Below are 27,500 nucleotides of genomic sequence, written 5' to 3' on the forward strand. Positions count from 1 at the left end.
TAGCAGAGAGGTTGGTACAGCGGTTGTGACTAACAGAGAGGTTGGTACAGTGGTTTTGACTAGCAGAGAGGTTGGTACAGAGAGGTTGGTACAGTGGTTTTGACTAACAGAGTGGTTGGTACAGAGAGGTTGGTACAGTGGTTTTGACTAACAGAGAGGTTGGTACAGAGAGGTTGATACAGTGGTTTTGACTAACAGATAGGTTGGTACAGAGAGGTTGGTACAGTGGTTTTGACTAACAGAGAGGTTGGTACAGAGAGGTTGGTACAGTGGTTTTGACTAGCAGAGAGGTTGGTCCAGTGGTTTTGACTAACAGAGAGGTTGGTACAGTGGTTTTGACTAACAGAGAGGTTGGTACAGTGGTTTTGACTAACAGAGAGGTTGGTACAGAGAGGTTGGTACAGTGGTTTTGACTAACAGAGAGGTTGGTACAGTGGTTTTGACTAACAGAGAGGTTGGTACAGTGGTTTTGACTAACAGAGAGGTTGGTACAGTGGTTTTGACTAACAGAGAGGTTGGTACAATGGTTTTGACCAGCAGAGAGGTTGGAACAGCGGTTTTGACTAACAGAGAGGTTGGTACAGTGGTTTTGACCAGCAGAGAGGTTGGAACAGTGGTTTTGACTAACAGAGAGGTTGGTACAGTGGTTTTGACTAACAGAGAGGTTGGTACAGTGGTTTTGACCAGCAGAGAGGTTGGAACAGCGGTTTTGACTAACAGAGAGGTTGGTACAGTGGTTTTGACTAACAGAGAGGTTGGTACAATGGTTTTGACTAACATAGAGGTTGGTACAGTGGTTTTGACTAACAGAGAGGTTGGTACAGTGGTTTTGACTAACAGAGAGATTGGTACAGTGGTTTTGACTAACAGAGAGGTTGGTACAATGGTTTTGACTAACAGAGAGGTTGGAACAGTGGTTTTGACTAACAGAGTGGTTGGTACAGTGGTTTTGACTAACAGAGAGGTTGGTACAGTGGTTTTGACTAACAGAGAGGTTGGTACAGTGGTTTTGACTAACAGAGAGGTTGGTACAGTGGTTTTGACCAGCAGAGAGGTTGGTACAGTGGTTTTGACAAGCAGAGAGGTTGGTACAGTGGTTTTGACTAACAGAGAGGTTGGTATAGTGGTTTTGACTAACAGAGAGATTGGTACAGTGGTTTTGACTAACAGAGAGGTTGGTACAGTGGTTTTGACTAGCAGAGAGTTTGGTTCAGTGGTTTTGACTAACAGAGAGGTTGGTACAGAGAGGTTGTTACAGTGGTTTTGACTAACAGAGAGGTTGGTACAGTGGTTTTGACTAACAGAGAGGTTGGAATAGTGGTTTTGACTAACAGAGAGGTTGGTACAGTGGATTTGACTAGCAGAGAGGTTGGTTCAGTGGTTTTGACTAACAGAGAGGTTGGCTCAGTGGTTTTGACTAACAGAGAGGTTGGAACAGTGGTTTTGACTAACAGAGAGGTTGGTACAGTGGTTTTGACTAACAGAGTGGTTGGTACAGTGGTTTTGACTAGCAGAGAGGTTGGTACAGTGGTTTTGACTAACAGAGAGGTTGGTACAGTGGTTTTGACAAACAGAGAGGTTGGTACAGTGGTTTTGACTAACAGAGAGGTTGGTACAGAGAGGTTGGTACAGTGGTTTTGACTAACAGAGAGGTTGGTACAGTGGTTTTGACTAACAGAGAGGTTGGTACAATGGTTTTGACCAGCAGAGAGGTTGGAACAGCGGTTTTGACTAACAGAGAGGTTGGTACAGTGGTTTTGACTAACAGAGAGGTTGGTACAATGGTTTTGACTAACAGAGAGGTTGGAACAGTGGTTTTGACTAACAGAGAGGTTGGTACAGTGGTTTTGACTAACAGAGAGGTTGGTACAGTGGTTTTGACTAACAGAGAGGTTGGTACAATGGTTTTGACTAACAGAGAGGTTGGAACAGTGGTTTTGACTAACAGAGTGGTTGGTACAGTGGTTTTGACTAACAGAGAGGTTGGTACAGTGGTTTTGACTAACAGAGAGGTTGGTACAGTGGTTTTGACTAACAGAGAGGTTGGTACAGTGGTTTTGACCAGCAGAGAGGTTGGTACAGTGGTTTTGACAAGCAGAGAGGTTGGTACAGTGGTTTTGACTAACAGAGAGGTTGGTATAGTGGTTTTGACTAACAGAGAGGTTGGTATAGTGGTTTTGACTAACAGAGAGATTGGTTCAGTGGATTTCACTAACAGACAGGTTGGTACAGTGGTTTTGACTAGCAGAGAGGTTAGTACAGTGGTTTTGAATAACAGAGAGGTTGGTACAGTGGTTTTGACTAACAGAGAGGTTGGTACAGTGGTTTTGACTAGCAGAGAGGTTGGTTCAGTGGTTTTGACTAACAGAGAGGTTGGTACAGAGAGGTTGTTACAGTGGTTTTGACTAGCAGAGAGGTTGGTTCAGTGGTTTTGACTAACAGAGAGGTTGGCTCAGTGGTTTTGACTAACAGAGAGGTTGGAACAGTGGTTTTGACTAACAGAGAGGTTGGTACAGTGGTTTTGACTAACAGAGTGGTTGGTACAGTGGTTTTGACTAGCAGAGAGATGGTACAGTGGTTTTGACTAACAGAGAGGTTGGTACAGTGGTTTTGACTAACAGAGAGCTTGGTACAGTGGTTTTGACTAACAGAGAATTTGGTACAGAGAGGTTGGTACAGTGGTTTTGACTAACAGAGAGGTTGGTACAGTGGTTTTGACTAACAGAGAGGTTGGCACAGAGAGGTTTGTACAGTGGTTTTGACTAACAGAGAGGTTGGTACAGAGAGGTTTGTACAGTGGTTTTGACCAGCAGAGAGGTTGGTACAGTGGTTTTGACTAACAGAGAGGTTGGTACAGTGGTTTTCACTAGCAGACAGGTTGGTACAGTGGTTTTGACTAACAGAGAGGTTGGTACAGTGGTTTTGACTAACAGAGAGGTTGGTACAGTGGTTTTGACTAGCAGAGAGGTTGGAACAGTGGTTGTGACCAGCAGAGAGGTTGGTACAGTGGTTTTGACTAACAGAGAGGTTGGTACAATGGTTTTGACTAACAGAGAGGTTGGAACAGTGGTTTTGACTAACAGAGAGGTTGGTACAGTGGTTTTGACTAACAGAGAGGTTGGTACAGTGGTTTTGACCAGCAGAGAGGTTGGTACAGTGGTTTTGACAAGCAGAGAGGTTGGTACAGTGGTTTTGACTAACAGAGAGGTTGGTATAGTGGTTTTGACTAACAGAGAGATTGGTTCAGTGGATTTCACTAACAGAGAGGTTGGTACAGTGGTTTTGACTAACAGAGAGCTTGGTACAGTGGTTTTGACTAACAGAGAGGTTGGTACAGAGAGGTTGGTACAGTGGTTTTGACTAACAGAGAGGTTGGTACAGTGGTTTTGACTAACAGAGAGGTTGGTACAGAGAGGTTTGTACAGTGGTTTTGACTAACAGAGAGGTTGGTACAGAGAGGTTTGTACAGTGGTTTTGACCAGCAGAGAGGTTGGAACAGCGGTTTTGACTAACAGAGAGGTTGGTACAGTGGTTTTGACTAACAGAGAGGTTGGTACAGTGGTTTTCACTAGCAGACAGGTTGGTACAGTGGTTTTGACTAACAGAGAGGTTGGTACAGTGGTTTTGACTAACAGAGAGGTTGGTACAGTGGTTTTGACTAGCAGAGAGGTTGGAACAGTGGTTGTGACCAGCAGAGAGGTTGGTACAGTGGTTTTGACTAACATAGAGGTTGGTACAATGGTTTTGACTAACAGAGAGGTTGGAACAGTGGTTTTGACTAACAGAGAGGTTGGTACAGTGGTTTTGACTAACAGAGAGGTTGGTACAGTGGTTTTGACCAGCAGAGAGGTTGGTACAGTGGTTTTGACAAGCAGAGAGGTTGGTACAGTGGTTTTGACTAACAGAGAGGTTGGTATAGTGGTTTTGACTAACAGAGAGATTGGTTCAGTGGATTTCACTAACAGAGAGGTTGGTACAGTGGTTTTGACTAGCAGAGAGGTTAGTACAGTGGTTTTGACTAACAGAGAGGTTGGTACAGAGAGGTTGTTACAGTGGTTTTGACTAACAGAGAGGTTGGTACAGTGGTTTTGACTAACAGAGAGGTTGGAATAGTGGTTTTGACTAACAGAGAGGTTGGTACAGTGGATTTGACTAGAAGAGAGGTTGGTTCAGTGGTTTTGACTAACAGAGAGGTTGGCTCAGTGGTTTTGACTAACAGAGAGGTTGGAACAGTGGTTTTGACTAACAGAGAGGTTGGTACAGTGGTTTTGACTAACAGAGTGGTTGGTACAGTGGTTTTGACTAAAAGAGAGGTTGGTACAGTGGTTTTGACTAACAGAGAGGTTGGTACAGTGGTTTTGACTAACAGAGAGCTTGGTACAGTGGTTTTGACTAACAGAGAGGTTGGTACAGAGAGGTTGGTACAGTGGTTTTGACTAACAGAGAGGTTGGTACAGTGGTTTTGACTAACAGAGAGGTTGGTACAGAGAGGTTTGTACAGTGGTTTTGACTAACAGAGAGGTTGGTAAAGAGAGGTTTGTACAGTGGTTTTGACCAGCAGAGAGGATGGAACAGGGGTTTTGACTAACAGAGAGGTTGATACAGTGGTTTTGACTAACAGAGAGGTTGGTACAGTGGTTTTGACTAGCAGAGAGGTTGGAACAGTGGTTGTGACCAGCAGAGAGGTTGGTACAGTGGTTTTGACTAACAGAGAGGTTGGTACAATGGTTTTGACTAACAGAGAGGTTGGAACAGTGGTTTTGACTAACAGAGAGATTGGTACAGTGGTTTTGACTAACAGAGAGGTTGGTACAGTGGTTTTGACCAGCAGAGAGGTTGGTACAGTGGTTTTGACAAGCAGAGAGGTTGGTACAGTGGTTTTGACTAACAGAGAGGTTGGTATAGTGGTTTTGACTAACAGAGAGATTGGTTCAGTGGATTTCACTAACAGAGAGGTTGGTACAGTGGTTTTGACTAGCAGAGAGGTTAGTACAGTGGTTTTGACTAACAGAGAGGTTGGAACAGTGGTTTTGACTAACAGAGAGGTTGGTACAGTGGTTTTGACTAGCAGAGAGGTTGGTACAGTGGTTTTGACTAACAGAGAAGTTGGTACAGTGGTTTTGACTAACAGAGAGGTTGGTACAGTGGTTTTGACTAACAGAGAGGTTGGAATAGTGGTTTTGACTAACAGGGAGGTTGGTACAGTGGATTTGACTAGCAGAGAGGTTGGTACAGTGGTTTTGAATAACAGAGAGGTTGGCTCAGTGGTTTTGACTAGCAGAGAGGTTGGAACAGTGGTTTTGACTAACAGAGAGGTTGGTAAAGTGGTTTTGAATAGCAGAGAGGTTGGTACAGTGGTTGTGACCAGCAGAGAGGTTGGTACAGTGGTTTTGACTAACAGAGAGGTTTGTACAGTGGTTTTGACTAGCAGAGAGGTTGGTACAGTGGTTTTGACTAACAGAGAGGTTGGTACAGTGGTTTTGACTAACAGAGAGCTTGGTACAGTGGTTTTGACTAACAGAGAGGTTGGTACAGAGAGGTTGGTACAGTGGTTTTGACTAACAGAGAGGTTGGTACAGTGGTTTTGACTAACAGAGAGGTTGGTACAGAGAGGTTTGTACAGTGGTTTTGACTAACAGAGAGGTTGGTACAGAGAGGTTGGTACAGTGGTTTTGACCAGCAGAGAGGTTGGAACAGCGGTTTTGACTAACAGAGAGGTTGGTACAGTGGTTTTGACTAACAGAGAGGTTGGTACAGTGGTTTCCACTAGCAGAGAGCTTGGTACAGTGGTTTTGACTAACAGAGAGGTTGGTACAGTGGTTTTGACTAACAGAGAGGTTGGTACAGTGGTTTTGACTAGCAAAGAGGTTGGAACAGTGGTTGTGACCAGCAGAGAGGTTGGTACAGTGGTTTTGACTAACAGAGAGGTTGGTACAATGGTTTTGACTAACAGAGAGGTTGGAACAGTGGTTTTGACTAACAGAGAGGTTGGTACAGTGGTTTTGACTAACAGAGAGGTTGGTACAGTGGTTTTGACCAGCAGAGAGGTTGGTACAGTGGTTTTGACAAGCAGAGAGGTTGGTACAGTGGTTTTGACTAACAGAGAGGTTGGTATAGTGGTTTTGACTAACAGAGAGATTGGTTCAGTGGATTTCACTAACAGAGAGGTTGGTACAGTGGTTTTGACTAGCAGAGAGGTTAGTACAGTGGTTTTGACTAACAGAGAGGTTGGAACAGTGGTTTTGACTAACAGAGAGGTTGGTACAGTGGTTTTGACTAGCAGAGAGGTTGGTACAGTGGTTTTGACTAACAGAGAGGTTGGTACAGTGGTTTTGACTAACATAGAGGTTGGTACAGTGGTTTTGACTAACAGAGAGGTTGGAATAGTGGTTTTGACTAACAGAGAGGTTGGTACAGTGGATTTGACTAGCAGAGAGGTTGGTTCAGTGGTTTTGAATAACAGAGAGGTTGGCTCAGTGGTTTTGACTAGCAGAGAGGTTGGAACAGTGGTTTTGACTAACAGAGAGGTTGGTAAAGTGGTTTTGAATAGCAGAGAGGTTGGTACAGTGGTTGTGACCAGCAGAGAGGTTGGTACAGTGGTTTTGACTAACAGAGAGGTTTGTACAGAGAGGTTGGTACAGTGGTTTTGACTAACAGAGAGGTTGGTACAGTGGTTTTGACTAACAGAGAGGTTGGTACAGTGGTTTTGAATAGCAGAGAGGTTGGTACAGTGGTTGTGACCAGCAGAGAGGTTGGTACAGTGGTTTTGACTAACAGAGAGGTTGGTACAGTGGTTTTGACTAACAGAGAGGTTGGTACAGTGGTTTTGACTAACAGAGAGGTTGGTACAATGGTTTTGACTAACAGAGAGGTTGGTACAGTGGTTTTGACTAACAGAGAGGTTGGTTCAGTGGTTTTGACTAGCAGAGAGGTTTGTTCAGTGGTTTTGACTAACAGAGAGGTTGGTACAGTGGTTTTGACTAACAGAGAGGTTGGAACAGTGGTTGTGACAAGCAGAGAGGTTGGTACAGTGGTTTTGACAAGCAGAGAGGTTGGTACAGTGGTTTTGACTAACAGAGAGGTTGGTACAGTGGTTTTGACTAACAGAGAGGTTGGTACAGTGGTTTTGACTAGCAGAGAGGTTGGTTCAGTGGTTTTGACTAACAGAGAGGTTGGTACAGTGGTTTTGACTAACAGAGAGGTTGGAACAGTGGTTGTGACCAGCAGAGAGGTTGGTACAGTGGTTTTGACTAGCAGAGAGGTTGGTACAGTGGTTTTGACTAACAGAGAGGTTGGTACAGTGGTTTTGACTAACAGAGAGGTTGGTACAGTGGTTTTGACCAGCAGAGAGGTTGGTACAGTGGTTTTGACTAACAGAGAGGTTGGAACAGTGGTTTTGACTAACAGAGAGGTTGGAACAGTGGTTTTGACTAACAGAGAGGTTGGTACAGTGGTTTTGACTAGCAGAGAGGTTGGTACAGTGGTTTTGACTAACAGAGAGGTTGGTACAGTGGTTTTGACTAACAGAGAGGTTGGAATAGTGGTTTTGACTAACATAGAGGTTGGTACAGTGGATTTGACTAGCAGAGAGGTTGGTTCAGTGGTTTTGAATAACAGAGAGGTTGGCTCAGTGGTTTTGACTAGCAGAGAGGTTGGAACAGTGGTTTTGACTAACAGAGAGGTTGGTAAAGTGGTTTTGAATAGCAGAGAGGTTGGTACAGTGGTTGTGACCAGCAGAGAGGTTGGTACAGTGGTTTTGACTAACAGAGAGGTTTGTACAGAGAGGTTGGTACAGTGGTTTTGACTAACAGAGAGGTTGGTACAGTGGTTTTGACTAACAGAGAGGTTGGTACAGTGGTTTTGAATAGCAGAGAGGTTGGTACAGTGGTTGTGACCAGCAGAGAGGTTGGTACAGTGGTTTTGACTAACAGAGAGGTTGGTACAGTGGTTTTGACTAACAGAGAGGTTGGTACAGTGGTTTTGACTAACAGAGAGGTTGGTACAATGGTTTTGACTAACAGAGAGGTTGGTACAGTGGTTTTGACTAACAGAGAGGTTGGTTCAGTGGTTTTGACTAGCAGAGAGGTTGGTTCAGTGGTTTTGACTAACAGAGAGGTTGGTACAGTGGTTTTGACTAACAGAGAGGTTGGAACAGTGGTTGTGACAAGCAGAGAGGTTGGTACAGTGGTTTTGACAAGCAGAGAGGTTGGTACAGTGGTTTTGACTAACAGAGAGGTTGGTACAGTGGTTTTGACTAACAGAGAGGTTGGTACAGTGGTTTTGACTAGCAGAGAGGTTGGTTCAGTGGTTTTGACTAACAGAGAGGTTGGTACAGTGGTTTTGACTAACAGAGAGGTTGGAACAGTGGTTGTGACCAGCAGAGAGGTTGGTACAGTGGTTTTGACTAGCAGAGAGGTTGGTACAGTGGTTTTGACTAACAGAGAGGTTGGTACAGTGGTTTTGACTAACAGAGAGGTTGGTACAGTGGTTTTGACTAACAGAGAGGTTGGTACAGTGGTTTTGACTAACAGAGAGGTTGGTACAGTGGTTTTGACTAACAGAGAGGTTGGAACAGTGGTTTTGACTAACAGAGAGGTTGGTACAGTGGTTTTGACCAGCAGAGAGGTTGGTACAGTGGTTTTGACCAACAGAGAGGTTGGTACAGTGGTTTTGACTAACAGAGAGGTTGGTACAGTGGTTTTGACCAACAGAGAGGTTGGTACAGTGGTTTTCACTAGCAGAGAGGTTGGAACAGTGGTTTTGACTAACAGAGAGGTTGGTACAGTGGTTTTGACTAACAGAGAGGTTGGTACAGTGGTTTTGACTAACAGAGAGGTTGGTTCAGTCGTTTTGACTAGCAGAGAGGTTAGTGTGTGTGATCTGAACTGAACTGGGCTGCAGACCCATCTGTATGTGTACTGGTGGAACATACTGCTGCCACCAGGGAGATACACACGACTAATGATGTGTGTGTGTGTGTGTGTCCAGTGTGTGTGTGTGTCCAGTGTGTGTGTGTGTCCAGTGTGTGTGTGTGTCCAGTGTGTGTGTGTGTGTGTGTGTGTGTGTGTGTGTGTGTGTCTGTGTCTGTGTCTGTGTGCGTCTGTGTGTGTGTGTGTGTGTGTGTGTGTGTGTGTGTGTCCAGTGTGTGTGTGTCCAGTGTGTGTGTGTGTGTGTCCAGTGTGTGTGTGTCCAGTGTGTGTGTCCAGTGTGTGTGTGTCCAGTGTGTGTGTGTCCAGTGTGTGTGTGTGTGTGTCCAGTGTGTGTGTCCAGTGTGTACGCACTACCTGAATTGTCCTCGTCCTTGCGGATCTTGAGCTTGACCAGTTCTTCACACTGCTGGAGAATCTGAACAGCGTCTTCCATGGAACAGTTGTCCAGGCGGATGTTATCGATGGCCAGCAGCTTGTCCCCCAGCTCCAGAGTCCCAGTCCTGGGGGGAGAAACACACAGACCAGGGTTTAGAGGTGGACAGCAGCTTGTCCCCCCAGCTCCAGAGTCCCAGTCCTGGGGGGAGAAACACACAGACCAGGGTTTAGAGGTGGACAGCAGCTTGTCCCCCAGCTCCAGAGTCCCAGTCCTGGGGGGAGAAACACACAGACCAGGGTTTAGAGGTGGACAGCAGCTTGTCCCCCAGCTCCAGAGTCCCAGTCCTGGGGGGAGAAACACACAGACCAGGGTTTAGAGGTGGGCAGCAGCTTGTCCCCCAGCTCCAGAGTCCCAGTCCTGGGGGGAGAAACACACAGACCAGGGTTTAGAGGTGGACAGCAGCTTGTCCCCCAGCTCCAGAGTCCCAGTCCTGGGGGGAGAAACACACAGACCAGGGTTTAGAGGTGGACAGCAGCTTGTCCCCCAGCTCCAGAGTCCCAGTCCTGGGGGGAGAAACACACAGACCAGGGTTTAGAGGTGGACAGCAGCTTGTCCCCCAGCTCCAGAGTCCCAGTCCTGGGGGGAGAAACACACAGACCAGGGTTTAGAGGTGGACAGCAGCTTGTCCCCCAGCTCCAGAGTCCCAGTCCTGGGGGGAGAAACACACAGACCAGGGTTTAGAGGTGGACAGCAGCTTGTCCCCCAGCTCCAGAGTCCCAGTCCTGGGGACAGAAACACACAGACCAGGGTTTAGAGGTGGACAGCAGCTTGTCCCCCAGCTCCAGAGTCCCAGTCCTGGGGGGAGAAACACACAGACCAGGGTTTAGAGGTGGACAGCAGCTTGTCCCCCAGCTCCAGAGTCCCAGTCCTGGGGGGAGAAACACACAGACCAGGGTTTAGAGGTGGACAGCAGCTTGTCCCCCAGCTCCAGAGTCCCAGTCCTGGGGACAGAAACACACAGACCAGGGTTTAGAGGTGGACAGCAGCTTGTCCCCCAGCTCCAGAGTCCCAGTCCTGGGGGGAGAAACACACAGACCAGGGTTTAGAGGTGGACAGCAGCTTGTCCCCCAGCTCCAGAGTCCCAGTCCTGGGGGGAGAAACACACAGACCAGAGTTTAGAGGTGGACAGGACGGGCTTCAATCCTATATTCTACATTGTGGACTATTATTGTAAATGTATATTCATCTAGCGAGACTGGTGTCGTAGCTGAATCAGAATTAGTTAGGTAACATAGATAAATAAGATGTTTTATTTACTTTCATAATATGCTTATGTGGGATACTTGTCATTAGAATGTCTCTTTTTGGACTATACAGTCGGCAGTTGCATTTTTCCTTTCTTCTCTCGGGAAAAGTCACTCGGGGCCCAGAGAGAGGGAGAGGTCAGGCATTTTCCTTTCTTCTCTCGGGAAAAGTCACTCGGGGCCCAGAGAGAGGGAGAGGTCAGGCATTTTCCTTTCTTCTCTCGGGAAAAGTCACTCGGGGCCCAGAGAGAGGGAGAGGTCAGGCATTTTCCTTTCTTCTCTCGGGAAAAGTCACTCGGGGCCCAGAGAGAGGGAGAGGTCAGGCATTTTCCTTTCTTCTCTCGGGAAAAGTCACTCGGGGCCCAGAGAGAGGGAGAGGTCAGGCATTTTCCTTTCTTCTCTCGGGAAAAGTCACTCGGGGCCCAGAGAGAGGGAGAGGTCAGGCTTGTCTTTTACATGTCTGGTAATATGCAGGAATATCAGAAAGGGAGAATTCAGAATTGAACATTGTCTTCATATGTGAATGTATCTGTTAAACCATGTGAAGGGCTCCACAATGTCTGTACTCCAGTCATTCCCTCCTTTTCTCATTGGGGGGAGGAGTATGGCAGTGTCTGGAACCATTGTATTACCCCTCTGATGTTGCATGAATCTTGAGAGAGTGTATGACCTAAAAGTCACTCCCCTCAGGGAGCTTGTCCAGGGGTGGGGTGTATTTGAGATGGGCGTATCTAGAATTGACAATTGATATATGCCATTGGATGAGGTAATGTTTTGGTACTATGAAGTACCAAGAACGATTTTGAACCTCGTTTTAGAGAGCAAACTGAACGATAATTTATAGCTAATGCTATCTGGCTATGGGACACTCCTCTCTCAAGTAAAAGGCCCTTTGTGAAGTTCCTGAGATCTGTGGTTCGTCATGTGAGTTGAGAGGGGTGTATCTTGGCTATAAAAGATACTAAGTATTCTTTTGTAAGCACTCTCAGAGAATTCATTTATAGACACTGAATTGATCTGAGAGTCAAAGGGCTATGGTGAAGCTCATATGAATTAAAGATGGACTTTAAAATATAACTCTGACTTGTGTGTGGTTTGTAAAGGAAATTACCACGACACTGGTTACACCCCCAGTTCAGTGTTGCTCACATGCTGTTCTCTCACACCATAAACACTGATCTGAATGATCTTGTGTGGAAACATCCATTATTCATCATGCGTCCACATACTGTACACAGTCATAGTTCTCACCAACACACAGACCGAATCCTAATCCAAAACTACCCCCCATAGACAGATACTCAGATGTAAAGCATGTTTAACTCTGTCAGAGACTCAAACAGAGGACTGTTAACAGGAGTCCTGACAGAGACAAGCTGCTGAAATGAGACTCACAGAGACGTGTTAACAGGAGTCCTGACAGAGACAAGCTGTTGAAAGGAGACTCACAGAGACCTGTTAACAGGAGTCCTGACATAGACAAGCTGCTGAAATGAGACTCACAGAGACCTGTTAACAGGAGTCCTGACAGAGACAAGCTGTTGAAATGAGACTCACAGAGACCTGTTAACTGGAGTCCTGACAGAGACAAGCTGTTGAAATGAGACTCACAGACACCTGTTAACAGGAGTCCTGACAGAGACAAGCTGTTGAAATGAGACTCACAGAGACCTGTTAACAGGAGTCCTGACAGAGACAAGCTGTTGAAATGAGACTCACAGAGACCTGTTAACTGGAGTCCTGACAGAGACAAGCTGTTGAAATGAGACTCACAGAGACGTGTTAACAGGAGCCCTGACAGAGACAAGCTGTTGAAATGAGACTCACAGAGACAAGCTGCTGAAATGAGACTCACAGAGACAAGCTGCTGAAATGAGACTCACAGAGAGCTCTGTTAACAGGAGCCCTGACAGGGTGCTAAAATGGGCCAAATGCAGTGAGGTGAATGTAGAGCATCAATAACAAGGTCTGCATTCCAAATGGCACCCTATTCCCGATGTAGTGCACTACGGTTGACCAGGGAACATAGAGTTTTGATCAAACGTAGTGCACTACATAGGGAATAGGGTGCCATTTGGAATGCACACCAAGCAGTCATCAGTTGGCTCCCTTCCCTCCCTTCACTATGACAACACAGAGGCAGAAAACAGAATACTGCTCAGTTGTCCTCATTCTAGAACATCATTCATTTTCCCATGTAATCCAGAGAAAGAAACTCATTATTAAAATGACCAATAATCTCTGTTTTTTTTTACTAATGTCCAAAATGTCTAAATCCTGAAAGGTATAAGGGACAACACCTGCCCAGTTTACCTGAAAGCTAGGTCATCGTTACGGTAAATACCCTAGTACAAGAGCATAGAAAAAGGTTGATTCATGTAAAACCTCTACTATAGCAGCAGAATGTAAACTAGAATCACATCATAACTCCCCAGTGCTTTCCTCTGTCTCCTTGGCAGGGGTAACTAATACCTAGATAGAACAGGACTGGGTGCCTTCCCTCTCTGTCTCCTTGACAGGGGTAACTAATACCTAGATAGAACAGGACTGGGTGCCTGTCCTCTGCCTCCTTGACAGGGGTAACTAATACCTAGATAGAACAGGACTGGGTGCCTGTCCTCTGACTCCTTGACAGGGGTAACTAATACCTAGATAGAACAGGACTGGGTGCCTTCCCTCTCTGTCTCCTTGACAGGGGTAACTAATACCTAGATAGAACAGGACTGGGTGCCTTCCCTCTCTGTCTCCTTGACAGGGGTAACTAATACCTAGATAGAACAGGACTGGGTGCCTTCCCTCTCTGTCTCCTTGACAGGGGTAACTAATACCTAGATAGAACAGGACTGGGTGCCTGTCCTCTGTCTCCTTGACAGGGGTAACTAATACCTAGATAGAACAGGACTGGGTGCCTTCCCTCTCTGTCTCCTTGACAGGGGTAACTAATACCTAGATAGAACAGGACTGGGTGCCTTCCCTCTCTGTCTCCTTGACAGGGGTAACTAATACCTAGATAGAACAGGACTGGGTGCCTGTCCTCTGCCTCCTTGACAGGGGTAACTAATACCTAGATAGAACAGGACTGGGTGCCTTCCCTCTCTGTCTCCTTGACAGGGGTAACTAATACCTAGATAGAACAGGACTGGGTGCCTTCCCTCTCTGTCTCCTTGACAGGGGTAACTAATACCTAGATAGAACAGGACTGGGTGCCTTCCCTCTCTGTCTCCTTGGCAGGGGTAACTAATACCTAGATAGAACAGGACTGGGTGCCTGTCCTCTGTCTCCTTGACAGGGGTAACTAATACCTAGATAGAACAGGACTGGGTGCCTTCCCTCTCTGTCTCCTTGACAGGGGTAACTAATACCTAGATAGAACAGGACTGGGTGCCTTCCCTCTCTGTCTCCTTGACAGGGGTAACTAATACCTAGATAGAACAGGACTGGGTGCCTGTCCTCTGTCTCCTTGACAGGGGTAACTAATACCTAGATAGAACAGGACTGGGTGTCTTCCCTCTCTGACTCATTGACAGGGGTAACTAATACCTAGATAGAACAGGACTGGGTGCCTGTCCTCTGTCTCCTTGACAGGGGTAACTAATACCTAGATAGAACAGGACTGGGTGCCTTCTCTCTGTCTCCTTGACAGGGGTAACTAATACCTAGATAGAACAGGACTGGGTGCCTTCCCTCTCTGCCTCCTTGACAGGGGTAACTAATACCTAGATAGAACAGGACTGGGTGCCTTCCCTCTCTGGCTCCTTGGCAGGGGTAACTAATACCTAGATAGAACAGGACTGGGTGCCTGTCCTCTGACTCCTTGACAGGGGTAACTAATACCTAGATAGAACAGGACTGGGTGCCTGTCCTCACTGTCTCCTTGACAGGGGTAACTAATATCTAGATAGAACAGGACTGGGTGCCTTCCCTCTCTGTCTCCTTGACAGGGGTAACTAATACCTAGATAGAACAGGACTGGGTGCCTGTCCTCTGACTCCTTGACAGGGGTAACTAATACCTAGATAGAACAGGACTGGGTGCCTTCCCTCTCTGTCTCCTTGACAGGGGTAACTAATACCTAGATAGAACAGGACTGGGTGCCTGTCCTCTGCCTCCTTGACAGGGGTAACTAATACCTAGATAGAACAGGACTGGGTGCCTTCCCTCTCTGTCTCTTTGACAGGGGTAACTAATACCTAGATAGAACAGGACTGGGTGCCTGTCCTCTCTGTCTCCTTGACAGGGGTAACTAATACCTAGATAGAACAGGACTGGGTGCCTTCCCTCTCTGTCTCCTTGACAGGGGTAACTAATACCTAGATAGAACAGGACTGGGTGCCTTCCCTCTCTGTCTCCTTGACAGGGGTAACTAATACCTAGATAGAACAGGACTGGGTGCCTTCCCTCTCTGTCTCCTTGGCAGGGGTAACTAATACCTAGATAGAACAGGACTGGGTGCCTGTCCTCTCTGTCTCCTTGACAGGGGTAACTAATACCTAGATAGAACAGGACTGGGTGCCTTCCCTCTCTGTCTCCTTGACAGGGGTAACTAATACCTAGATAGAACAGGACTGGGTGCCTTCCCTCTCTGTCTCCTTGACAGGGGTAACTAATACCTAGATAGAACAGGACTGGGTGCCTTCCCTCTCTGTCTCCTTGACAGGGGTAACTAATACCTAGATAGAACAGGACTGGGTGCCTGTCCTCTGCCTCCTTGACAGGGGTAACTAATACCTAGATAGAACAGGACTGGGTGCCTGTCCTCTGTCTCCTTGACAGGGGTAACTAATACCTAGATAGAACAGGACTGGGTGCCTTCCCTCTCTGTCTCCTTGACAGGGGTAACTAATACCTAGATAGAACAGGACTGGGTGCCTTCCCTCTCTGTCTCCTTGACAGGGGTAACTAATACCTAGATAGAACAGGACTGGGTGCCTGTCCTCTCTGTCTCCTTGACAGGGGTAACTAATACCTAGATAGAACAGGACTGGGTGCCTTCCCTCTCTGTCTCCTTGACAGGGGTAACTAATACCTAGATAGAACAGGACTGGGTGCCTTCCCTCTCTGTCTCCTTGACAGGGGTAACTAATACCTAGATAGAACAGGACTGGGTGCCTTCCCTCTCTGTCTCCTTGGCAGGGGTAACTAATACCTAGATAGAACAGGACTGGGTGCCTGTCCTCTGTCTCCTTGACAGGGGTAACTAATACCTAGATAGAACAGGACTGGGTGCCTTCCCTCTCTGTCTCCTTGACAGGGGTAACTAATACCTAGATAGAACAGGACTGGGTGCCTTCCCTCTCTGTCTCCTTGACAGGGGTAACTAATACCTAGATAGAACAGGACTGGGTGCCTGTCCTCTGTCTCCTTGACAGGGGTAACTAATACCTAGATAGAACAGGACTGGGTGTCTTCCCTCTCTGACTCATTGACAGGGGTAACTAATACCTAGATAGAACAGGACTGGGTGCCTGTCCTCTGTCTCCTTGACAGGGGTAACTAATACCTAGATAGAACAGGACTGGGTGCCTTCTCTCTGTCTCCTTGACAGGGGTAACTAATACCTAGATAGAACAGGACTGGGTGCCTTCCCTCTCTGCCTCCTTGACAGGGGTAACTAATACCTAGATAGAACAGGACTGGGTGCCTTCCCTCTCTGGCTCCTTGGCAGGGGTAACTAATACCTAGATAGAACAGGACTGGGTGCCTTCCCTCTCTGGCTCCTTGACAGGGGTAACTAATACCTAGATAGAACAGGACTGGGTGCCTGTCCTCTGACTCCTTGACAGGGGTAACTAATACCTAGATAGAACAGGACTGGGTGCCTGTCCTCACTGTCTCCTTGACAGGGGTAACTAATATCTAGATAGAACAGGACTGGGTGCCTTCCCTCTCTGTCTCCTTGACAGGGGTAACTAATACCTAGATAGAACAGGACTGGGTGCCTGTCCTCTGACTCCTTGACAGGGGTAACTAATACCTAGATAGAACAGGACTGGGTGCCTTCCCTCTCTGTCTCCTTGACAGGGGTAACTAATACCTAGATAGAACAGGACTGGGTGCCTGTCCTCTGTCTCCTTGACAGGGGTAACTAATACCTAGATAGAACAGGACTGGGTGCCTTCCCTCTCTGTCTCTTTGACAGGGGTAACTAATACCTAGATAGAACAGGACTGGGTGCCTGTCCTCTCTGTCTCCTTGACAGGGGTAACTAATACCTAGATAGAACAGGACTGGGTGCCTTCCCTCTCTGTCTCCTTGACAGGGGTAACTAATACCTAGATAGAACAGGACTGGGTGCCTTCCCTCTCTGTCTCCTTGACAGGGGTAACTAATACCTAGATAGAACAGGACTGGGTGCCTTCCCTCTCTGTCTCCTTGACAGGGGTAACTAATACCTAGATAGAACAGGACTGGGTGCCTGTCCTCTGCCTCCTTGACAGGGGTAACTAATACCTAGATAGAACAGGACTGGGTGCCTTCCCTCTCTGTCTCCTTGACAGGGGTAACTAATACCTAGATAGAACAGGACTGGGTGCCTTCCCTCTCTGTCTCCTTGACAGGGGTAACTAATACCTAGATAGAACAGGACTGGGTGCCTGTCCTCTCTGTCTCCTTGACAGGGGTAACTAATACCTAGATAGAACAGGACTGGGTGCCTTCCCTCTCTGTCTCCTTGACAGGGGTAACTAATACCTAGATAGAACAGGACTGGGTGCCTGTCCTCTGTCTCCTTGACAGGGGTAACTAATACCTAGATAGAACAGGACTGGGTGCCTTCCCTCTCTGTCTCCTTGACAGGGGTAACTAATACCTAGATAGAACAGGACTGGGTGCCAGTCCTCCGGCTCCTTGACAGGGGTAACTAATACCTAGATAGAACAGGACTGGGTGCCTGTCCTCTGTCTCCTTGACAGGGGTAACTAATACCTAGATAGAACAGGACTGGGTGCCTTCCCTCTCTGTCTCCTTGACAGGGGTAACTAATACCTAGATAGAACAGGACTGGGTGCCTTCCCTCTCTGTCTCCTTGACAGGGGTAACTAATACCTAGATAGAACAGGACTGGGTGCCTTCCCTCTCTGTCTCCTTGACAGGGGTAACTAATACCTAGATAGAACAGGACTGGGTGCCTGTCCTCTCTGTCTCCTTGACAGGGGTAACTAATACCTAGATAGAACAGGACTGGGTGCCTTCCCTCTCTGTCTCCTTGACAGGGGTAACTAATACCTAGATAGAACAGGACTGGGTGCCTTCCCTCTCTGTCTCCTTGACAGGGGTAACTAATACCTAGATAGAACAGGACTGGGTGCCTGTCCTCTGACTCCTTGACAGGGGTAACTAATACCTAGATAGAACAGGACTGGGTGCCTTCCCTCTCTGTCTCCTTGACAGGGGTAACTAATACCTAGATAGAACAGGACTGGGTGCCTGTCCTCTCTGTCTCCTTGACAGGGGTAACTAATACCTAGATAGAACAGGACTGGGTGCCTTCCCTCTCTGTCTCCTTGACAGGGGTAACTAATACCTAGATAGAACAGGACTGGGTGCCTTCCCTCTCTGTCTCCTTGACAGGGGTAACTAATACCTAGATAGAACAGGACTGGGTGCCTTCCCTCTCTGTCTCCTTGACAGGGGTAACTAATACCTAGATAGAACAGGACTGGGTGCCTGTCCTCTCTGTCTCCTTGACAGGGGTAACTAATACCTAGATAGAACAGGACTGGGTGCCTTCCCTCTCTGTCTCCTTGACAGGGGTAACTAATACCTAGATAGAACAGGACTGGGTGCCTTCCCTCTCTGTCTCCTTGACAGGGGTAACTAATACCTAGATAGAACAGGACTGGGTGCCTGTCCTCTGACTCCTTGACAGGGGTAACTAATACCTAGATAGAACAGGACTGGGTGCCTTCCCTCTCTGTCTCCTTGACAGGGGTAACTAATACCTAGATAGAACAGGACTGGGTGCCTTCCCTCTCTGTCTCCTTGACAGGGGTAACTAATACCTAGATAGAACAGGACTGGGTGCCTTCCCTCTCTGTCTCCTTGACAGGGGTAACTAATACCTAGATAGAACAGGACCGGGTGCTTTGGGGAGAGAATCATAATCACTGATTAGTGCATAACCCAATTCCTCTCATCTTCCTCTCAGCATAATTACCAGAACTGTGTCCCAAATGGAACCCTATTCTCTATATAGTGCACTAGATTTGATCAGGGCCCATAGGGAATAGGTGCCAATTGGGCTGCAGACAAGGTAAACATATGTGTTGGTTGCGTAAGGCCTGGCATAACGAGGGCAGAGACAGAATGTGGGCTAATTAGTTAGAGCCCCGGTGGTAAACAGAATGTAGTGTCGCCTTGGTAACGGGTCTGGATGTAAACACAGAGAACATCCAGCCCAGTTACTGCAGAAGGAGGAGGGGTTTAAACTACATCTACATCTGTAGTGTATGTGTGTGTGTGTGTTTGTGTGTGTGTGTGTGTATGTGTGTGTGCTCCTCTACCCCCCCCCCCCCCCCCCCCTCCCTCAGCTGAGAATTCCCTCTCTCTGAGTGAGGTAATGAACAGAAGTTTCACGATCCGTTTCCACTTTGGGGGATTTAATTGAAGAACCTTGTCCGCTGCCTCCCACAACGAGATGATATCCGCTAGTTAGCTAGCGACTCAGTCGTCAAGCTGGCCCACTTCAGTTAGTTAGCTAGCGACTCAGTCGTCAAACTGGCCCACTTCAGTTAGTTAGCTAGCGACTCAGTCGTCAAGCTGGCCCACTTCAGTTAGTTAGCTAGCGACTCAGTCGTCAAACTGGCCCACTTCAGTTAGTTAGCTAGCGACTCAGTCGTCAAACTGGCCCACTTCAGTTAGTTAGCTAGCGACTCAGTCGTCAAGCTGGCCCACTTCAGTTAGTTAGCTAGCGACTCAGTCGTCAAACTGGCCCACTTCAGTTAGTTAGCTAGCGACTCAGTCGTCAAACTGGCCCACTTCAGTTAGTTAGCTAGCGACTCAGTCGTCAAACTGGCCCACTTCAGTTAGTTAGCTAGCGACTCAGTCGTCAAACTGGCCCACTTCAGTTAGTTAGCTAGCGACTCAGTCGTCAAACTGGCCCACTTCAGTTAGTTAGCTAGCGACTCAGTCGTCAAACTGGCCCACTTCAGTTAGTTAGCTAGCGACTCAGTCGTCAAACTGGCCCACTTCAGTTAGTTAGCTAGCGACTCAGTCGTCAAACTGGCCCACTTCAGTTAGTTAGCTAGCGACTCAGTCGTCAAACTGGCCCACTTCAGTTAGTTAGCTAGCGACTCAGTCGTCAAACTGGCCCACTTCAGTTGGGAAGTGCAATCAGAGTTTTAAACGTGCGTCCTAACGATGGTGTGTGTTGTCTCACGGTGTTTTTTATTATGTGGGGTAATGGCCCGCTGGGGGTCGTACCACGGAGCAGGGAGCCTGGGAGTCGTACCACAGAGCAGGGAGCCTGGGGGTCGTACCACAGAGCAGGGAGCCTGGCCCGCTGGGGGTTGTACCACAGAGCAGGGAGCCTGGCCGCCTGGGGGTCGTACCACAGAGCAGGGAGCCTGGGGGTCGTACCATGGAGCACATAGCCTGGCCACTGAACATCGTACCACGGAGCCTGGCCACCGAACATCGTACCACGGAGCACAGAGCCTGGCCACTGAACATCGTACCACAGAGCACAGAGCCTGGCCACTGAACATCGTACCACAGAGCACAGAGCCTGGCCACTGAACATCGTACCACAGAGCACAGAGCCTGGCCACCGAACATCGTACCACGGAGCCTGGCCACTGAACATCGTACCACAGAGCACAGAGCCTGGCCACCGAACATCGTACCACGGAGCACAGAGCCTGGCCACTGAACATCGTACCACGGAGCACAGAGCCTGGCCACTGAACATCGTACCACAGAGCACAGAGCCTGGCCACTGAACATCGTACCACGGAGCACAGAGCCTGGCCACCGAACATCGTACCACGGAGCACAGAGCCTGGCCACTAAACATCGTACCACAGAGCACAGAGCCTGGCCACCGAACATCGTACCACGGAGCACAGAGCCTGGCCACTGAACATCGTACTACAGAGCAGGGAGCCTGGCCACTGAACATCGTACCACGGAGCACGGAGCCTGGCCACTGAACATCGTACCACAGAGCACAGAGCCTGGCCACCGAACATCGTACCACGGAGCCTGGCCACCGAACATCGTACCACAGAGCACAGAGCCTGGCCACTGAACATCGTACCACAGAGCACAGAGCCTGGCCACTGCACATCGTACCACAGAGCACAGAGCCTGGCCACTGAACATCGTATCACAGAGCACAGAGCCTGGCCACCGAACATCGTACCACGGAGCACGGAGCCTGGCCACTGAACATCGTACCACAGAGCACAGAGCCTGGCCACCGAACATCGTACCACGGAGCACAGAGCCTGGCCACTGAACATCGTACCACGGAGCACAGAGCCTGGCCACTGAACATCGTACCACGGAGCACAGAGCCTGGCCACTGAACATCGTACCACGGAGCACGGAGCCTGGCCACCGAACAATACATTATCTGTTTTGATCTAGAAAATTGGAATTATGGGGATGAGCTCATGCAGGGTCCCATCCCCCTTCCAGCCCAGAGCTGAGTGACCACAGAGCCTGGTCATAAACCACGGATTAACATCCACTGCATCCAACACAATACACTGCAGAAATACATATATTATATCTGACTCTGCCATAGTGTAGTTTAGTAGAGTGGTGTGCAGAGCAACATTCATAGTGTAGTTTAGTAGAGTGGTGTGCAGAGCAACACTGATGTGGTGCATGTTGTGTGTTTCAGATAATTTACCTGTGAGCAGGTTGATTGATGTATTTACCTGTGAGCAGGTTGATTGATGTATTTACCTGTGAGCAGATTGATTGGTTGATTGATGTATTTACCTGTGAGCAGGTTGATTGATGTATTTACCTGTGAGCAGGTTGATTGGTTGATTGATGTATTTACCTGTGAGCAGGTTGATTGATGTATTTACCTGTGAGCAGGTTGATTGATGTATTTACCTGTGAGCAGGTTGATTGGTTGATTGATGTATTTACCTGTGAGCAGGTTGATTGATGTATTTACCTGTGAGCAGGTTGATTGATGTATTTACCTGTGAGCAGGTTGATTGATGTATTTACCTGTGAGCAGGTTGATTGATGTATTTACCTGTGAGTAGGTTGATTGGTTGATTGATGTATTTACCTGTGAGCAGGTTGATTGATGTATTTACCTGTGAGCAGATTGATTGATGTATTTACCTGTGAGCAGGTTGATTGATGTATTTACCTGTGAGCAGGTTGATTGATGTATTTACCTGTGAGCAGGTTGATTGGTGTATCTACCTGTGAGCAGGTTGATTGGTTGATTGATGTATTTACCTGTGTGCAGGTTGATTGGTTGATTGATGTATTTACCTGTGAGCAGGTTGATTGATGTATTTACCTGTGTGCAGGTTGATTGGTTGATTGATGTATTTACCTGTGAGCAGGTTGATTGGTGTATCTACCTGTGAGCAGGTTGATTGGTTGATTGATGTATTTACCTGTGTGCAGGTTGATTGGTTGATTGGTGTATTTACCTGTGAGCAGGTTGATTGGTTGATTGATGTATTTACCTGTGAGCAGGTTGATTGGTTGATATATTTACCTGTGAGCAGGTTAATTGTTTGATTGATGTATTTACCTGTGAGCAGGTTGATTGATGTATTTACCTGTGAGCAGATTGATTGATGTATTTACCTGTGAGCAGGTTAATTGATGTATTTACCTGTGAGCAGGTTGATTGGTTGATTGATGTATTTACCTGTGAGCAGGTTGATTGGTTGATTGATGTATTTACCTGTGAGCAGGTTAATTGATGTATTTACCTGTGAGCAGGTTGATTGATGTATTTACCTGTGAGCAGGTTGATTGGTGTATTTACCTGTGAGCAGGTTGATTGATGTATTTACCTGTGAGCAGGTTGATTGGATGATTGATGTATTTACCTGTGAGCAGGTTGATTGATGTATTTACCTGTGAGCAGGTTGATTGATATATTTACCTGTGAGCAGGTTGATTGGATGATTGATGTATTTACCTGTGAGCAGGTTGATTGGTTGATTGATGTATTTACCTGTGAGCCACGCTGCCCTTCTTGATGTCGGAGATGATGAGAGCGTCCCCAGGTTTCCTACTGGACGGAGCTAGGAGCAGAGAAAGAAAGGATGGAAGTATGAGAGAGAGCAACAAAACCACAGGTTTATATAATTAACAAAACCACAGGATTATATCATTAACAAAACCACAGGATTAAATCATTAACAAAACCACAGGATTATATCATTAACAAACCCACAGGATTATATCATTAACAAACCCACAGGATTATATCATTAACAAAACCAATTTATGAAAATGGCGTCTCATTCATTTCTTTGGCTGTATTTACACAGGCAACTCAATTCTGAGATTTCTTCAGATCAGCTCTGAAATAGAGATCTGATGTCATTGGTCAAAAGAGCAATTAGTGGAAAAAAATCTCAGAATTGGGCTGCCTGTGTAAATGCAGCCTTTAAAGTCGATGAAAAGCGTGTCAGCCTATAATATGGTTGGGCTGAGGGCCTTACAGGAAGGGAGGAAGGGTATCTGTTCTGAGTAAACAACTTCCCTCCCCTCTTCTCCAACCCATAATACTCCCTGCAGTGCTCTCCTCCCCTCCCTCCCATCTCCTCCCCTTCCCTCCCCTATACTCCACCTCCCTCCTATCTCCTCCCTCCCTCCCATCTCTTCCCCTCTGCTCTCCCTCCCATCTCCTCCCCTCTCCTTTCCTTCCCTCCCTTATACTCCCCTCTCTCCCATCTCCTCCCTCCCTCCCATCTCTTCCCCTCTGCTCTCCCTCCCATCTATCTCTTCCCCTCTGCTCTCCCTCCCATCTCCTCCCCTCTCCTCTCCTTCCCTCCCTTATACTCCCCTCTCTCCCATCTCCTCCCTCCCTCCCATCTCTTCCCCTCTGCTCTCCCTCCCATCTGCTCCCCTCTCCTCTCCTTCCCTCCCTTATACTCCCCTCCCTCCCATCTCCTCCCTCCCTCCCATCTCCTCCCTCCCATCTCCTCCCTTCTGCTCTTCTTCCCCTCTCCAGCCCTCTCCTCCTCTCCTCTCCTCTCCTCTCCTCTCCTCTCCTCTCCTCTCCTCTCCTCTCCTCTCCTCTCCTTCCCTCCCCTGTACTTCACTCTATATTGTAGTCTGCTCAACAGTTTCAGTCCACTTCACTCCATAAACAACCACACATTACCTCCTCATCTCAGCTGACAAAACCACAGAGCCGCCTGTCATTACTGCAGCTCTTTACCTGGCCTGTCAAATTGCCAACTCAGTCCTATTGTAATTCTGCAGCTGCTTCCTGTGTCTATCTATATGTCAGAGGAGAGACAGGAGAGACAGGAGAGATGTTCTTTCTGTCTGCTCTGAAAGAGACCCATCTCTGTGGCCCGGGTGTGTTGTGAATGTTAATGTGTGGAAGCTGTGGAAGCCAGGGACTGCTTGGTGTGATGTGGAGACGTCAGCGCTGTTGATGGGGTTAACAGTGGAGGGGATAGAGGCATTCAGCAGGGAGTCCACTATTTTAACTGGAGGCACTAGGAGTAAGACGGTTACTTGTTCAATGAGCGAGCAGGGAGGTAAAGGTGAGGAGGGGCATCTACAGAACACTAGAGACATCATGTGAGGTATCCACTAAATTAACTACCGGCACTACAACAAGAAAGTTAGTGCCATTTTGATACTGTTGCGTGTATAGTTTCCTAAGAGAAACCGTGATGTCAACAGTGGTGGAAAATCCTGCAGGCAAGGCTGAAGAATGAATTATATTTATATGGCTACAGAATGAATTATATTTATATGGCTAAAGAATGAATTATATTTATATGGCTACAGAATGAATTATATTTATATGGCTAAAGAATGAATTATATTTATATGGCTACAGAATGAATTATATTTATATGGCTGAAGAATGAATTATATTTATATGGCTGAAGAATGAATTATATTTATATGGCTGCAGAATGAGTTATATTTATATGGCTGAAGAATGAATTATATTTATATGGCTGCAGAATGAATTATATTTATATGGCTACAGAATGAATTATATTTATATGGCTGCAGAATGAATTATATTTATATGGCTACAGAATGAATTATATTTATATGGCTGAAGAATTAATTATATTTATATGGCTACAGAATGAATTATATTTATATGGCTGAATAATGAGTTATATTTATATGGCTACAGAATGAATTATATTTATATGGCTGAAGAATTAATTATATTTATATGGCTACAGAATGAATTATATTTATATGGCTGAAGAATTAATTATATTTATATGGCTACAGAATGAATTATATTTATATGGCTGAATAATGAGTTATATTTATATGGCTACAGAATGAATTATATTTATATGGCTGAAGAATGAATTATATTTATATGGCTACAGAATGAATTATATTTCTATGGCTGCATTGCAGAAACGTCTCTCCTCCCGTTGGAGAGTTGGTTAGCTGACTCTGCTGAATCCAGAATTAGACCTCTTTCCTCAGCCCCGAGCCGACAGGAAACAATGGGTTCTGGTGGTGGTTGGACCAAACAGAGAACACACACACGCACACACACACACACACACGCGCACGCACGCACGCACACAGTAGCACAGACACACACCCAGGAAATTGGCTCAGGGTACCGTTAGCCATCATTGTCATCGTCGAGCCACTGGTCTATCTGCCAATTAAATCTCAACAAATACTAGTAGGCCAGTATCCCAAATGACACCCTACTCCCCTAGGGCTCTGGTCAAAAGAAGTGCACTACATAGGGATTAGGGCTCTGGTCAAAAGAAGTGCACTACATAGGGATTAGGGCTCTAGTCAAAAGAAGTGCACTATATAGGGATTAGGGCTCTGGTCAAAAGAAGTGCACTACATAGGGATTAGGGCTCTAGTCAAAAGAAGTGCACTATATAGGGATTAGGGCTCTGGTCAAAAGAAGTGCACTACATAGGGATTAGGGCTCTGGCCTCTAACCCTCTAGTCCTGCAGGAACCAGCCACCAGCCCTCTAGCCCTCTAGTCCTGCAGGAACCAGCCACCAGCCCTCTAGCCCTGCAGGAACCAGCCACCAGCCCTCTAGTCCTGCAGGAACCAGCCACCAGCCCACCAGCCCTCTAGTCCTGCAGGAACCAGCCACCAGCCCACCAGCCCTGCAGGAACCAGCCACCAGCCCTCTAGTCCTGCAGGAACCAGCCACCAGCCCACCAGCCCTGCAGGAACCAGCCACCAGCCCTCTAGTCCTGCAGTAACCAGCCCACCAGTCCTGCAGATGTCTTCAGTGTAGCACTGGTATGTCTACACCATAGAAGGACTGAGGCCAAATGGCATCACTGGGAGTTCACACCATCCCACTTCTGGCATCATATCAGGCACAACATAGGAATTCGGCATGATAGATGTGTTCAGATTGTCCATAATATTGTTTGTGTGAACATTTAAATATTCCAAAACTGAATGTACCAAAATTAAAAATAAAATGAAGTTAATTTTGAATCTGTACTGCATTTCTACAGCTCTGACAAAAACACACGCCTTTCAAAAGTCTCTGACCTCCCTGTCTCTATAGAGACTATAATCTGTCCAACGTCCAAGTGAAGAGGAGTTCAACAAGATGTGAAGAGAGCTGCTGAGCCCAGCTAGCCTTTACAGGCTCCTCTAATGGATCAGCTATCCACTACACAGAGATACAGCCACAGCAGTACCACTCTTACAGAAGCCATGAAGGCTGCAGGCTGCGTCCCCCATCTAGTTACCTCCTTTTGACCCTCTCCGGTCCCCTATATTGGGAGTAGGGTGTAATTTGGGACACAGACCCAGAGTTCCAGCAGAACGTATCTCACATAAGGAAGCTGACACCCCAGAGAGTTGTCGAGCCTCAGAGAGCGGTTCGGTTCGCAGGATGCTGTTTCCGTGTTCTCTCTGTATCACAGACAATAACAAACAACTCAGCAGAGCATCCTCATCCTCCTTCCTCCATTTCCCTTTTATCTCTCTCTCCCTATCTCTCTCTCTCTCTCTCTCTCTCTCTCTCTCTCTCTCTCTCTCTCTCTCTCTTTCCCTCCTCTCTCTCTCTCTCTCTCTCTCTCTCTCTCTCTCTTTCCCTCCTCCATCTCTCTCTCTCTCCCTCCTCCATCTCTCTCTCTCTCTCTCCCTCTCTCTCTCTCTCTCTCTTTCTCTCTCTCTCTCTGTCTCTCTCTCTTTCCCTCCTCTCTCTCTCTCTCTGTCTCTGTCTCTCTCTCTCTCTGTCTCTCTCTCTCTCTCTCTCTCTCTCTCTCTCTCTCTCTGTCTCTCTCTCTTTCCCTCTCCTCTCTCTCTCTCTCTCTCTCTCTCTCTCTCTCTCTCTCTCTCTCTTTCTCTCTCTCTCTTTCCCTCCTCCATCTCTCTCTCTCTCCCTCCTCCATCTCTCCCTCTCTCTCTCCCTCTCTCTCTCTCTCTCTGTCTCTCTCTCTTTCCCTCCTCTCTCTCTCTCTCTCTCTCTCTCTCTCTCTCTCTCTCTCTCTCTCTCTCTCTCTCTCTCTCTTTCTCTCTCTCTCTTTCCCTCCTCCATCTCTCTCTCTCTCCCTCCTTCATCTCTCCCTCTCTCTCTCCCTCTCTCTCTCCCTCTCTCTTACGGAGTGGCGAAGACGACTTGGACAGCCAGCTGGCCTCACACCAGCCTGTGGAGAGACACAGAGGACACGCCATTGTGAAATGTGGAGAGAGACGCAGCAGCGGGGACAGAAGGAGTATTAGTTTGGCATGAGAT

At 47.2% G+C, this 27,500-nt stretch overlaps 1 protein-coding gene across 1 annotated transcript in view; it reads right to left on the minus strand.

Annotated features, from left to right (window-relative positions):
- LOC129846971 (glutamate receptor-interacting protein 1-like) overlaps nt 1-27,500 on the minus strand; it is an 81,788-nt gene that overhangs the window by 36,661 nt on the left and 17,627 nt on the right. Inside the window, exons 5-6 of the mRNA XM_055914787.1 lie at nt 22,774-22,843; nt 9,285-9,430 (exon numbers count right to left, since the gene is read on the minus strand). Of these exons, the coding sequence (XP_055770762.1) occupies nt 9,285-9,430; nt 22,774-22,843 (216 nt within the window). The remainder of the gene's footprint in view (nt 1-9,284; nt 9,431-22,773; nt 22,844-27,500) is intronic.

This window comes from Salvelinus fontinalis, unplaced genomic scaffold, assembly GCF_029448725.1.
Source record: "Salvelinus fontinalis isolate EN_2023a unplaced genomic scaffold, ASM2944872v1 scaffold_0674, whole genome shotgun sequence".
Taxonomy (NCBI): Eukaryota; Metazoa; Chordata; class Actinopteri; order Salmoniformes; family Salmonidae; genus Salvelinus; species Salvelinus fontinalis.